This window comes from Clytia hemisphaerica, unplaced genomic scaffold (genome assembly GCF_902728285.1).
Source record: "Clytia hemisphaerica strain Z4C2 unplaced genomic scaffold, Clytia hemisphaerica genome assembly, whole genome shotgun sequence".
In the NCBI taxonomy this organism is placed as follows: Eukaryota; Metazoa; Cnidaria; class Hydrozoa; order Leptothecata; family Clytiidae; genus Clytia; species Clytia hemisphaerica.
Window position 1 is genome coordinate 282,495 of NW_027104146.1, and position 15,545 is coordinate 298,039.

Sequence of the window (15,545 nt, forward strand, 5' to 3'; positions counted from 1 at the left end):
GGTTAGACGCAAAAATCTTTCGAAAATTTTCAAAACATTGGACCAATAGTTAGTCGTTATTAGCGCGCAATGGTCCTGATTACCCATTACGCTTTGCGACTGTGAAATGACCTATGACATCGAATCTAAAGCTTCGCCAATCTGAGTCTTTTCTCCATCATCATTTTGAGCTTCTTACTAAATGAAACAAATCCTTTTTGGAAAATAAAATCCTTAGTGCGAATTTCACCCCAAAAGATAAATATATGAAGAAAAAAAAAGTAATTAAGTTTATTTGGTCACGTGATTAATTAAGAAGACTTGGTCACTTCTTTTTACGTTGTCTAATTCGATTAAATTTCTTTATAAGAACATCCAAAATTTTTGAAGCCTTCGGATGTTTGAAGACTAAAAAATTTACTAATATGTTCATATTTTCATCACTTTGTGAGTATTTTTATCCATTTTTTTTATTTAAGAAATTAAGAAATCGGGTGTTTTATGGTCCGCAATGCCTTAAAATGTTCTTAAGTTGTTCCTAAAGTTTTGGCCATCAAATAAGCTTTATGTATATATAGTTTGTTCTTGAAATAAGAAGAATGTCTTATTAAATTACTTTCTTGTGAATCGATTTTCTGAACACCCTACTGGGTGTGTAATTTTAATTTCAACCTAAAATATTTCCCTTTTTATTTTGTTTTCATATTTTATAGAAGGTTTTCTCTTAGTCTTATTCGGATATTAGTTTGAGCAAAGAAATTAATTTCAATTTTTCGTATTATCACTTTCCTTCTTTGTTTAATTCTCTGCACATCCCTGTATATACCTTACACTTATTTTGGCAAGGTTCCCCTGATCTCCGAGCAGATTCTGAAACTCCGCACATGACACGTATTCACTCTAATCATGACTTGACTTAGTAGTGGTAGGCCTATGCGACTCTTTTGACAAACTCTACCCATTTCAGACGGTCTCTTGTGTTGCGTTCGGCAGTGAGGAGTGACAATATTGTGTCGGCTCTGATTTGATCGGACCATCTCTTTGGTGGTCTTCCTCTTAGTCTGAATCGCAGACCTCGATATACTTTTTATATAGAAAAATTTTTCGCTAGAGGATTAGCAGAAGCCTATCTTCCTCTTGGTCTCTAATTTGCAAAATCTTGGTTGGGTTTTCTGCAAAAATGTCCTAGCCATTTCATACGTTTGGCTTGATAATCTACACAATAGACAGCTCCAGACTTTTAGGCGGTACTCTTGGTCTATAGGCACTGCTATGGGTGGCCACTAGTGACCCCCACCGGGAATTCGAAGTAAATATAATATAAACTTTGTAAAAAGAAATTTATCAATAGAGATTTAAAATAAAAGAATGTTTAAAACACAGCTGATTGCGAGAGCTGATTGGTCTACATTTCGAAACTCTCTATTGTTTCATCAAAACCTCAGTGCGCATGCAATTTATCCGGAGAAATTCAATATTCAAAACAATAGACATTTCTGATTCTCTCACGCCGCTCGAATCTCCTATTATTGACTAAAGGCATCTCATTTCAAAAACATTGAGTTTGTTTTCTTCTCTTGTAGTCGAGGACCCATGTTTTCCTAATGTCCGAGCAGATTCTGATACTCCGCACATGACACGTATTCCCTTTAATGACAATGGCTCCGTAAAAGAATCTGGCCAGGTTGATTCATCGCTTAGATATTTCTCATCCAGATTTGGAATGAATATTAAACGAGTTTCAAGCGCGTTGATTGGCTAAAATCAAACAATTGCACCAAAATTAAGCGCCAATTGAAAACGTAAACATTAGATAGTAAGTTACTCTTACAACTCACGAAACCGGTGAGTTTATTGTTTCTTGTGAGATTAGGGTTCCCCTGGGAAGTGATAACTTTGGGACACAAACAGCTTACAGTTTGCTGTAAAATAGTTCGCAAAGAAAGTAAGTAAGTTTGCGACCGCAGTCAATGGCGATGCGTAGCCTCCCTTTTCTTTAGTTATCTATCCGAAGGTAGGGGAGGACCCTACTCCTTTCCCTGGATTACTCAACTTTTACCCTTGATCATTCTCTTTAATTGCTGAGCATCAAGCCGAGAGGCATCAAGAACCATTTAGCAAAATCTGTGCTATGACCCGGCTGGGGGCGAACTCATAACCTTGCGCACCATAGCTTGATGCTCTATCTTTATGCTAACAGAAGTGTAAGATATGGTAACATAATCTAAGTTGGTACGATAACTAACCATTCAAATATTTGCTTGAGATGAAAACTTTCCCGTTATGTCTTCAAAATCTTTACTACCTTTGCTTTCTGGTATGTCTGCCCAGCAGGCATACAACGTTGTTTTAACGTCCATCTAACGTTATGTGGACGTTGTGGACGTTAGATAAACGTTGAAACAACGTTGTGTGCCAGCTGGGTGGTCTTATGTATATTCAACGAATGAGTATTAAAGTATAAAGTATTAAAGTACCCTTGTCTTTAAAATTCTACATGCACCCTTGCGAGGGGTAAATCACTCGAAAAATTATCGTACACCTCTACAAAAAGTAAAACAAAAGTCAAAAAAGTCAAAAATAAAGTCAAAAAGTCAAAAAAGTCAAAAAGAAAGTAAAAGTAAAAAAAAGTCTTGAAAAAGTCAAAAAAATTCTTGAATGGGCGGATGGGTGAAGCAAAATTTATGGGCAGTTGGCGTTCTTGGACAGATTTGGGCGGAAAATGTTGGGCGCCCGAAGGCGGTGGGCGTTTTTGTGGGGAAAAAGTCAAAATGAATATTTGAAAAAAGTCAAAAAAAAGTCAAAAAGTCAAATGAAAATTCAAAAAGTCAAAAAGTATCGTACACCTTTTTTCAAGTGATTTACCCCTTGCACCCCTGTGGCACAGACCCACTGGTACCCCAGCCCCATTGGAAAATTTGACAAAAATTTCGCACACGTTGGAAGAATATCCTGGAGTCTTAGCCTCGCTGGTATATTGACTTTGATTTCATTCCCACTCAAAATTTAATATTAAAAAATTGCACTCCAATACCATCCCCACTGGATTTTGGAATATAATTTCTATCCCCATGGGGATTTCAAGAGTAATTTTTGTCCCCATTAAGGAAAAAGTTCCACCGGGGTGTCTACATGGTATAGTATCTAGTTCTATGCTCTCAAAGCTTTCAAAACCGCTCCTTGTTCTAACCACTTTTTGCAGACATTCAAATAATTTTTCTTCTTCTTCAGCTCCTCCAGAACACCGCGTACAAAAGTGACCTAACTACTCTTGTGTTTTCGAGTTTTCGAAAATAAATTGCTCCATGCTTCCCCAAAGAAACTTATCATAATCCCAGCTGGCACACAACGTTGTTTCAACGTTCATCTAACGTTATATGGACGTTGTGAACGTTAAATAAACGTCGAAAAAACGTTGTGTGCCAGCTGGGAAATGCTATAAATTCGATTTCAAGTTTTAAAGAAAATAATCTTGGTTAGGACACAGTCAATAACAGTGATAATTTTCCATTTTTATTGTGGATAGTCACTTTATGTTTTTCAATTTTCAATTTCAAGTGCTAATTCATTTCAAAAAAATATTACACTTTTTTTTTATAAGAGCAAATTATATAAGAACATAAGGCTTCGAGGACCAAATTGTTAAGAACAAGTTTAGAACATTTTAAGTCTTTGTAGACCCTAGAACACCCACTTTCTTAGGAAAATGGACAAAAATACTCAAAAATTGGTGAAAGTAAGAACATGTTAAGAACAATTTTAAGCTTAAATTGTTAAGAACATCCAAAGGCTTCAAAAATTTTGGATGCTCTTATAAAAAAAACATCTTAGAATTATCTTATTAATTCTTACTGCCCTAGAGGGCCCGAAACTAAAACCGTCCCTCAATATTTTTCACCCAGCAGCCCGCTTATTTTAGTCCCTTCGTTTTTAAGGTATTGACGGCTGTAAATAGACGGTGATAGGAAACGCTGGGTGTTTTTCTATCATTCTAAAACAAATTATTTTAGGACTAGTTTATCACAATTAGACCTTCAAAAAGTAAGGAAAATACTGAAGTTATGGCCAGTGTATAAATTTTATATCTGATGGATAAATTCACTTCAAAAAAATTACAAAGGGATCGGTCTGTCCCGTTCATTGTACATGTATTTGTTGCCTTCTTGCGACACCGTCGAGCCGTGAAATAAGGGTCTCCGAACAAAGATTCTATGTCCTTTTTTCCGTTCGTAATGCGATACTTGCGAAGAATATCCTGAAAAAATATCGAAAGATAATAAAGATCTACTCTATTAAAGGCTATTAACTAATCTAACGTTCATAGTTCGCATTCACGAAAAGATGTAATTTTCAGACCTGAAGTGAAAGACGAAAACGTACAAAATATGATGATTTTAAAATACTTTTAGACTTTTAGTACTTTTTCAGAAAGCTCTTACCCTTCTGACAGAGAAAGATAGATTGTGAAGCTTTCAAGAAACATTCTTTGGTGCCACGACATTTTCTCATATGCAGTAGTTCGAAAGTCGGCCTTCATGTTGTCAGCGTTGGTGTACAAGCTATGAAGAAATATGAGAGCGTAACGTTACGTTTTATTTTAAAGCGAACGAACGAACGAACGAACGAACGAACGAACGAACGAACGAGCGAGCGAACAAACGAACGAACGAACGAACGAACGAACGACCGAACGAACGAACGAACGAACGAACGAAACGACGAACGAACGAACGAACGAACGAACAACGAACGAACGAACGAACGAACGAACGAACGAACGAACGAACGAACGAACGAACGAACGAACGAACGAACGAACGAACGAACGAACGAACGAACGAACGAACGAACGAACGAACCGAACGAACGAACGAACGAACGAACGAACGAACGAACGAACGAAACGAACGAACGAACGAACGAACGAACGAACGAACGAACGAACGAACGAACGAACGAACGAACGAACGAACGAACGAACGAACGAACGAACGAACGAACGAACGAAATTACTAATTTGATAACACTTTTTAATTCACCTACCTGATAAGGGTCTTCCATCATATCAAAGTATTCCACGAAGCCTGTTCAATATTTACAGTAGAGGAAATTATGCGTAGAATTGATGGTCCTTAAACACCAATGCGTATTGTTGGCTGTGTTCACGCATGCTACAAAGTCTGGTCCTGGGAATAGAAAAATCACTTAATTTCACAAAAATACAGGTATTGTGGTGAATAAATGCTATTGTAATGAGCACCCACCAGACCAAAAATATTCTCTCATCACGGCATGAAACCAACCAAAAACTGTTTGACCGCGCTTTTTTAACTCATTATCACTCCATAACACCATGAACATATAAACGACTGGACATCCATCTCCTTTGTCTTTTTAAAGATAACACAGGTAGCTTCGTTGCCGCTTCGTTAAAAGTATAAAATGAAACAATAGATTTTGATGATATACCACTTGGGAATACCTTGCTAACGACATCAAAACTTCGACAAAAGTCTCTGTTGCAGGGGGGGCCGGGGTACCAAGTCAGTGTACTGGACCATAGGGTACTAACTTGATTTTTGGATTTTTTTCCAAAAAATTAGACCACCACCCTTTTTAGTACACTGTACTAACTTTTTTTCACGGTCGGGGCTTTGACACCACCCTTTCAGTACACTGTACTAACTTTTTTTCACGGTGGGGGCTTTGACACCACCCTTTTAGTACACTTTACTAACTTTCTTCCACAGCCGGAGCTTTGATACCACCCTTTTAGTACACTGTACTGAGGTTTTTCTTTAACTAGATTTTTATTACCACCCTTTCAGTACACTGTACTAGCTGTTTTTTCGATCAGATAAGTTTAGAAACCACCCCTTATAGTGCACTGTTCTAATTTCTTCTTGGCCAGATAAGTTTAATTGCCAGCATATACAAAGGTTTTGAAGCATTTTGCTAAGAAAAGCACCAAAATAAAAAAGGAAAGATTTGAATATTAAAATACTTGAATCCTTATATAGTACAAACACTGAAACAATGAAACAGACAAAGCAAAGTCAATCAAATACAGTGAAATTAGCTGAAATTAGCACGTCAAAACACTCAAAACCAACTTTGAGTTATTTCCCTTCTTGTGACTTGATTTCTGATTGTCTGGCAAGCTGTAGCAGTTTTTCTTTTTTGAAAAATAAAAATAAAAGACTTAATAACATTGTACACAAACTGAAACGGAAAATCTTTTATCAAATGTAATATTATACAAAATATATAAAAAGGTGCTTTCCCTGTAAAATTTTATAAAATATCAAATTTTGAGGTAAAATTTGAGAAATTTCAAAAGATTTTGCCCTGAAAGGGCAAAAAGATTCGAAAAATTACACTATAAGGGTCGCTTTTCAGCCAAATCTTTCCTGCACTGTAAGGGACCAATTTTAGAGACCTGATTTTTGGCCGAACGTACGGTCGTTTTCACCCCCTCCCCCCGGTGATTTCACTTATATACAGATTTTTTTCAATTAACATCAATCGAACAAGGTTACTAAAAACATAAAACAATAGAGCGGATTTTTTTTAATAAAACTTGAAAGCTTCGATTCGAACGTTTACACAAATTCTTGTTGTTGCCATAATGTAGATAGGGCCTTAAAGAAAACGTAAACAAGATTGAACTTAAGGCCGGTCTCCACTTGCGCATGCTGCGAATCTGAAACAAATCCAATCAAGTAAACAGGAAACATTGGGAGAAAATCAGTGTACCAATTTGTATAGCTTAACCAGCCTTGACTTGAAGGTCTCGGACCAGCTTGGACCTGGCAAATTAGGGCAAATATACATGGGAATTCACTGGGTTTGTGTGTTTTTACCATGAAATTAGTACAATGTACTAACTTCTCAGTGTGTATCAATTCAGAACACCAACCTTTCTAGTACAGTATACTAACTTTTTCATTGTATTTTTCTCAGAGGACCACCCTTTTAGTACACTGTACTAACTTTTTCATTGTATTTTTCTCAGAGGACCACCCTTTTAGTACACTGTACTAACTCAATTTAACCTAAAAAATACACCACCCCACCAGCTATGGGCCAGTACACTGACTCGATACCCCCCCCTGTCTGTTGTTCTACTTTTCTCAAGTCTTTTATCTATATCATAACAAAGATAACAGAGGCAAAATTATCGTCAGCTTGTCAAAACTCCGACTAATATTTCTAAATTTTGACTTAAAAGTGTTTAATAATTTTAAAGAGCGTCACATTCTAATTTCGATATTCTTATTACACAGGCTCTCAACTTTGGCAACCTATTTTTTTCAAGTCATAAAAAAAGTTATTGGAGTGAAAAAAGGGATTCAAAAGTATACACGCAGTTGAAATTCTGCATTTCAGAGTTGAAAATGTTTATAAAATATATAACAAACTTGTAAAAAAATTCGAAAATAATTGTTTTGTACATTATGAGTAATGTTCAAGCTCTATCAATCTTTTTACCTAAAAAATTCAAAGAAATAAAATTATGACGGAATATTGTCGGATTTTTCATACCAATTTTGAAATACAGGCGGCAACGAAGCTCGCTTCAAAGAGACAATAAAAGATAGATGTCCAGTCGTTTATATGTTCATGGTTATGGCATGTATCAAAAACTGAAAATTACCATAATTTTTAAATCGCATTAGTCGACAGAAAATGACCAAACAATTGAATGAACATGAAGGGTACTACGATATAGTTTCTAACCTGATGTGTAACCTAATTGTTTTTTCTCTGATTTTCGCAAAAAACTGCAAAAACTGATTATTACGTAATAATCGATGACGTCATCAAAACTAGAAATTGAATTTCTCAAGAATGGTTTATCCAATTGTCTTCAAAGTTTCACCAAAGATGTATCTAACTAAAGTCGATCATTTGAAAAAAATTTTTTTTGGAAATTTTGATGACGTCAGCAGAAATTAGTAAAAATTGAAAAATCCTATTTTCTGCTGACGTCATCAAAATCTTGAAAAAAATTTTTTTCAAATGATCGACTTTAGTAAGATACATCTTCGGTGAAAGTTTGAAGACGATTAGATAAACCATTCTTGAGAAATTCAATTTTTAGTTTTGATGGCGTCATCGATTATTACGTAATAATCAGTTTTTGCGGTTTTTCGCGAAAATCAGCGAAAAAACAATTAGGTTACACATCAGGTTAAAAACTACATCATAGTACCCTTCATACTCATCATTCATTTGTTTGGTCATTTTCTGTCGACTAATGTGATCTAAAAATTATGGTAATAGCGCTTCGTCGTGCAAACGTCACTACTATTACTTCTCTCATTTGACCGAAATTCAATCCCACAATCCTTTTTTTTTAATTCAAAACTTGTGAAAGTTGTTACTTTTTCTTTGTAATTGATAGTAATTTGCGTGCAAGCGTAATGAACGCAAAGGTTGACGGGATTGAAATTCGGTCAAACAGAAAATTCAATGTCTATTTTTAGATTCGCTACGGTAGGGTATGCTATTTTAAGACATGCCATAACTTACCCGAGGTTTTACACTTACCGGTCCAATAAGGGGGAGTCTTCCAATAGTTTTTGTTCATCAAGAAACATTTCAATCCATAGTTCTCGGAATCTTCCTCCGTTCTCAATTCTGGTTTCTTTTTACACATACAGGATGAAGTTGCAGAGGGATCGTCCCTGCTCCCTGTAAAAAGAATAGGTATCCCAGCTGGCACACAACGTTGTTTCAACGTTTATGTGATGGTCACAATGTTCATATAACGTAAGATGAATGTTGAAACAACGTTGTGTGCCAGCTGGGTACGTACGAGAAAATCGTATCGAGGCTCGATGTGTTCAGCAAGATTATATCTATATACTTTTCCGCTCATCACAAGTGACTATGTAAAGCTCGACACTCAGTGTTTTGAGTAGTTTTATGCTCGCTTATCCGAATAGAATAGAACATACCATAACGTAATAGTCTGAATCGCAAACCTCTATAGATATACTTCCTATATAAGAAACTTTTTTCGCTAGAGGATGAGCAGAAGCCTAATAACGTAACAGCTGCATAAATGGCTAATGCCTCAAGATTTTAATTTTAAAGTTTCTACTGTGGAGTCTCTATAACTCGAACGGGGTATTGGATTTTTTCGAGTTATAGAAACTTTATTAAGCATACAGTGGAGTCTCCATAACTCGAACACACTCGGGAAACACAAAGTTGTCGAAATTTCGAGTTATGGAGTATTGTTTATAAGGCATTGTTAACAAAAGGGACAAGAAAAGTTGTTCACGTTAAGGAGACATATGAGTTATAGAGGTTTGAGTTAACCCTTTAAGTACCACGATCCTTTTTTTCTAAGTTTTTTAAATAAAATCGCTAGTTCAAACTTTAAAAGCTTATATCTCCGGATCTAGAAGGAGTTAGAAGCTCGTTTATAGCTCATTGGATAGCTTAGAGTCTCTTCTTTCTTTTAGGCGCCTGCGGCGCCGGACAAATTAGGAAACTGCGCGGACCTGCCTGAATGATAGAAAGGTGCCCAGTGGTAAATCTTCAAATTAATTCGCTGGAGGACAGAATCAAGTAAAGCAGGGCCAAATTTAGAGGTTCTTTGATCACTCGTTGACCAAAAATGGTCAAAAAACGGTCAAAATCTTAAAAAAGTGGATTTTTGTCAAATTTTAGCATTTTTTTTACTTTTTGGCTTAAAATCTCGATGGAAAAACTCACTTTTGACTTTTTTTTGCTTGACCATGAAACCAAATCCAATTCCTACGAGTTAGACTAAAAATGACGATTTCTAACTCAAACTGGGCTTCGCCCTCCTGTCCTATATAGCCCATGTCAAGTATACTCGTCATTGGTAGTTAAAGGGTTAAGAGACTTTACTGTATTTTGGTAGGGAAAATTTTACTGTAGTTAGTTAGGGACGTACGGGTTTCACGGTGTGACGGTACTGGCTGTTTTTCATATCCGTTAGAGTTTAGACTAGAGTCTACTTCTGACTGAACTTTGCTTTCTGAAGATTTTGATGGCGCTGAGTCTAGTGAAGTAGACTAGAGGATTTTGGCATCTTGATTTTTTTCACTTTCGTTTTCAAGCAAAGCCAAAAAATGGAGCCTGCCAAATTACACCGGGCCACTTATCAGCGCCATCAAGTTTATCAAAAAGCAATAAGTGGCCCCCGGGCTAGTTAGAGTAGTACATACAAGATTGAAGCAACTCTTGTTTTGATTTGAGGACACTCTTGAAATGTTGATGTCTATGTCTGTCTTTTGATTCTTCGCCTCAAGTTCTCAATCTTCTGCTTTATTTTCTTAAATAATGGTTTGACTCGATTATTTTCTGCCTCACATAGTGATTTTTCTACATGAAATTTGACAATAAGATGAAGTTAGTCATTAAGATATCCCTGCACAGTGTTTGCCTTGATTTTACATTGCAAGGCGCTAGAGCAAAAAGTTTTTTTATTTATAAAAGCATAAAGCTTATAAGCATAGTCAGGTGCTGTAATTTGGGCTAGATCAACTGCTATAGAACAAAAGAAATTTAAACATTAACCCAGCGTTTATTAGCAACAAATCAAAAGAACCCTATGCTTAAGAAAAAAAACGTGGATTGCCAAAATAAAGTACAGGGTAAATGAAAACTTTGGCGATTTTTGCCGCCAAATGTTGAAAGATATCATCGATGAAAAGATTCACATCATCAAGGCCGGTCTCCACTTGCGCGCACTGCGATTGCACTTTTTGGCTTCAATTCTTTTTGCTTGGGAAAAAGATTACGTCATAAAAATGTAGCGCGCGCTCGAAAAAAAAGTTGAACCCATTTTCTACTTGTTTCAACCGTTACGTCAGATCGCGCCAATGGAGTTGCTTCATTTTTATTTTGACCAATACCGCGATAGCTTTGCTCGAAAAAATGCGATCGCAGCGCGCGCAAGTAGATCCTGGCCTTTACGTTATACACAAGGTGGTACAAGGTATAATATAACCTGTTTCTTTACCATCTCTTGTGCAGGAACACCGCTCGGTCTCACTCACTTCCACAGAGCACTTCTGAACATAGATCTGATCGCCGCTTGAGTAGCAAACAATTTTCTTCTCTGGTGTGCATGGGGGTTTAGGATATCCATATTTCAAACATAATTTCAAGATTTCTTCTTCTCGAGAGTCGGGCTCTTTAAATGACACTGGCCTTACTAATCTCCTAAAAATGAAGAAACGCAAAATAAATCAAAACTTTCAGAGCATTATCGTTAGACAAAATTATTTTTTACGCCCATAGAGTGCTTATGAAAGTGTCCATAAAATTTCAAATCAAAATAAGTGAAAGAACAAGATTCATTTAGACCCCCAGACCAATAAGAAGCAAATCCAACCCTCTTTCCACCAAGAAGGTATCTTTCCAGATGGGTTTCTTTACTTTGCTGAAAGAGATGAAAAAAGTTATTTTTTTCTCAAATTTGTTTTGAATTCATAAGTAAGTCTGCGACCGCAGTCGGAGGCGACCCGAAGGCTCCTCTTTCGATAGCTATCTACCCGAAGGTAGGGGAGGGCGCCACTCTTTCTCCCTGGATTTCTCCACTTACCCTTGATCCTTCTCTTAATTGCTGAGCATCAAGCAGAGAGGCATCAAGTACCATTTTGGGAATCTTTGGTATGACCCGGCTGGGGGTTGAACCCACAACCTTGCGAACCGTAGCCGGATGCTCTACCACTGCACTACGGTCGCTATGAATTCATAATATGCATCATTGCAATGTCTTCTGACATTGAAGGACCCATTAGCTGATTGGTTGTATGTGACTTAAAATCAGTCAATGCGTCACTTGCAACCAATCAGCTGTTGTGTCCGTGGAATACATTGCAATGGTGCATTGCCGTGAATAGCACAGGTCAAAATCATATATTGACGCTGTGCCGACGAATCGAGATTCTATTCAGCGCGCAATCAACGAAGACAAAAGTAACGATGACGACCATCCAAGATCTTAGATGAAGTTCAAAGTTGACATTTTTATTCCCGTCGTTGAAAACACAAACTTAAAAAGTCATCAATGCTTTGTAAAAAGAGAATATGATAGAGAATCATAACATAAAGTCTGTCTATTATTTTGATTCAATTAAAGTGACATTTCCATAATTAAAAGTTTAGTAATTACTGTTATACATGTGGGGATCATGTAAAAGATTTCTTTCGATATAAACTCATTTCAATTACACTTGGAGGTTTCTGGGGAATTCGTAAATAGTAAACTGCATACTGATACAGTCTGCTAGATATTAATATGGTAATATTTGCTCTTCATCTTTGATTTTTTGTACAGTGATTAGATTGACACATGCGCGATAAAATTTCTATTATTGGTCTTCAGAGGTTAATATATTCTTTAAAAACTTAACCTCTGATACTCAGGGTACGAAATTGATGTAACGGATGAAAAAAGTAGAACTTACTTCAACTTTTTTTTGTTCGCGCGAAACTTTTTTATGACATAATCTTTTCTTCAGGCAAAAAAGGTTAAGAAAAAAAATGTCGTTCATTTCGCGCGAAAGTGGAGACCGGCCTTTAGTTCCTTGTAAATTCATTACCAGACTCCTCAGAAAACGACCGCGCCGTAAAGGGTTGATAGTACGGTGTATTCACTGCACAAACTGGGACCTCCCAAGAAGATACATAGCGGAAAGTTTGACCAGTACTGTGCTCTTTTCACTACCTTATCGGGGAAAACTTTATCGGGAAAATTTTCGTCAAGGAAAAATATTCGTCACTTGGCCAAAATTTCGTCACTTTTCCCCGACGAAGTTTTCCCCGATAAGGTACTTTAAAACAATAAAACGGATTTTTTTCTCCTTCGGGTTTGCCTAATTTTGCGTTCTTTGTGCTTCACCTTCATATAAAACTTTTCACGTGAATAAAGCGGGAAAACAAGATTGAAAAAGAGGAATACGTCGGTTTTAAGTCTTATTTTAAGGGACTAAGCTCTAAATTGTTTTCATCTAAAAAGGCACTGGGCACTAGCGTGGAGAAGATACAAATAAAAAAATGGGATATTTTCTCCCCTTGTTTTGGCTTTTCAAAATGTTATGAAAAGATTACCAAACCCAACCTATTGATATTGTTGTTATCAGTAGGTCTGACAGCCACGTCCAACAAACTTGTCCCGTCCATAATTCTGTTCGGTTTGGCACCTGCTATGTCCAAAAAGGTTGGTGCGAAGTCGATATTTAATGCAATTTCTTCTCTCCTATTTTGAAGAAAAACAAGATAATAAGCAGATATTGCATGGTATTTCATTGTATTGAGATTTATTAACTCGAGGTAAGCAATATTCAACGAAGCGAAGTGGAGTTGAATATCAATTACCGGGAGTTTCGATGGGATCCTCTCAATAGAAGTTGGAGGTCATTGTTTTCAGAGGCATTTAAGTACTTTTAAAATTCAAAGATGGTGAAATCTTCTAGCTTACATCACTTTGACTTTGGATTAAATTTCGATTTTCGCAATAAAATTTTGGCCGTTTTTTCGAAAATTGGTCCCCGTGAAATAGTTAAAATCCAAAATTTGGCCAAAACTCTTAGGAAAATGAAAGAGGGTGACTAATAGATAATAATAGTAATTGACTTTTATGGTTGAGCACTCTTTTGAGAATTGAGATTATAAGTTTTACAAAGGCAACAACAATGGAAAAGTATTCTTCAGTTCCCAAGTCAATTGAATGATGACAGAAAAAATCAGTTTTTTCCAACGTCTTTCGCGAAGGGAAATCTGCGCAAAATTTGTGCATTTTCACTTTTAAATTGAATAGAAAATAGCATGTTACAAATGTACGAATTCTATGAAAGATAGAAAACAACAAAAAAACGTACACTTCCTTCGTCTTTAGGGATATTCGGTCCTCGCATGTACAATGGAATTCGAATATCGGATTCGTACGGCTGTGATTTCCCTTTCACTAGGTTAAACTGACCAAGGTGATATCCGTGGCCAGATGAGAAAAACACATAAGTGTTGTGTAGCTGGCCTGTTTTTTCCAACGTGAGGATCACATTTTCAATGGCATCGTCCAAAGAAAGGAGGGTGATTAACCGTTTACGATGTAACGTGTCCGTGAATTGTGACGTCACATTATTTAAAGGGGGTGTGTTTCGAATGAGCCAATGTTTGTCGAGTGAAGTGAAATTATAGTTAGGATCCCTGAAATACAGGTTAAGAATAGAAAGTATGCTTCAAAACCTGGTTAATTTAGGCCAATAGATCACTGTCATTTGGTTTGCAATGATTTCATGTGAGATTATTTAGCAAAAGAAAATTTTTTATCCGAAATGACTAGATGCCTTAAAAATTCGTTTTATCTACACTCGACTTTGTCATTAACTCAAAATTTCTTTCGATTTTTGTATTTGGATTTCGAAAATCAACAAAAAAAGATATACCTTGGCGCTTTGACGTCTGGAAACTTCTCATAATAAGGCCGGGCCCCATCTTCCGGACCATGAGGGGCCGAATGTGCGACAACCATTAATAAAGGTTTATCGTTGGCCTTGAGGGAATGTTTTGTGAAATAGTCCATGCGTGCTTTGATCTGTGATGACATTCGTGAAGTAATTCTTATAATCATGGTTATGTCTTTTCAATTTTCCGTTGATATTTAGTGTGTAGTTATAGTAACGACTGTTACCACGCAACGCGTTCCAGTGGTCCCAACCGGGTGGCACTCGCCTACCATCATATTTGTTCAAATACTTTCCAAAAAATGCTGAAATTAATATAACATTTTTTAATTTAAGCAGAAATTTTCCCCAATTATTTTATATCGGAAAAAAGTTTCCCAATTTTTCGATGTCGGAAAAAAGTTCCCCGATTTTCCGATATCCAAAAAAATGTTTCCCCGATTTCCGATATCGGAAAGAAATCTGCTATCACACTTACCTGTCTGGTAACCAGCTTTTTGCATAAATACACCTATGGTCTCTTTTTCTTCTTTATTGATCCACCCAGGGCCAGAACAATTCTTATTATTGCTATGCACGTGGTGGTTGTGGGTGTATCTACCGGTCAAGATCGAAGAGCGTGACGGACAACACAGGGGCGACGTCGAAAAGGCATTTTTGAAAGTAACGCCCTGCTGGCGCAAAAGAGCGTTCGTTTTTCGCATGACGTCAGGCGAACCTAACGTGACGTCAAGATCATCCGCCAATATGAATATAATATTTGGTCGGTTACTAAGGTAGCCACGTTTAAATTTCCTGCGGCGTCCATCTGTGTTGGATATGAGCAGTGTGAACAGAACGCAGGTTATTTGTTTCAATGATAATTTCATTTTTATAATTTAATGTTGATAATTTTCACGCATAACCAAGTTACAAATGATTTTTGAATTATTTGCCATCTTTTATAAAAATCTATATTTATTCCGTCGCCTAATATAATCAAATTATTTATTTAGCGATAATTACTTTAATGAGATAAATTCTCGCGGGGATTTGGGTGTCATCTGCGAAATTTGGAAAGGTGTTTAATCCGCACAATAATCATGCGTTTAGACCAGTCTGGCATTTGTA

At 36.6% G+C, this 15,545-nt stretch overlaps 1 protein-coding gene across 1 annotated transcript; it reads right to left on the bottom strand.

The window, feature by feature from the left end:
- Positions 1-3,899: 3,899 nt before the first annotated feature.
- Positions 3,900-15,304, bottom strand: LOC136813943 (putative extracellular sulfatase Sulf-1 homolog). Its single transcript, XM_067070456.1, is given in 14 exon segments — positions 3,900-4,234; positions 4,419-4,538; positions 5,023-5,165; positions 8,533-8,676; positions 10,188-10,263; positions 10,265-10,344; positions 10,985-11,187; positions 11,360-11,407; positions 13,091-13,228; positions 13,348-13,412; positions 13,851-14,178; positions 14,418-14,554; positions 14,556-14,740; positions 14,914-15,304. Coding segments are annotated over 12 exon segments (1,893 nt in total). The 3' UTR covers positions 3,900-4,234; positions 4,419-4,538; positions 5,023-5,067.
- Between the last annotated feature and the right edge of the window lie 241 nt (positions 15,305-15,545).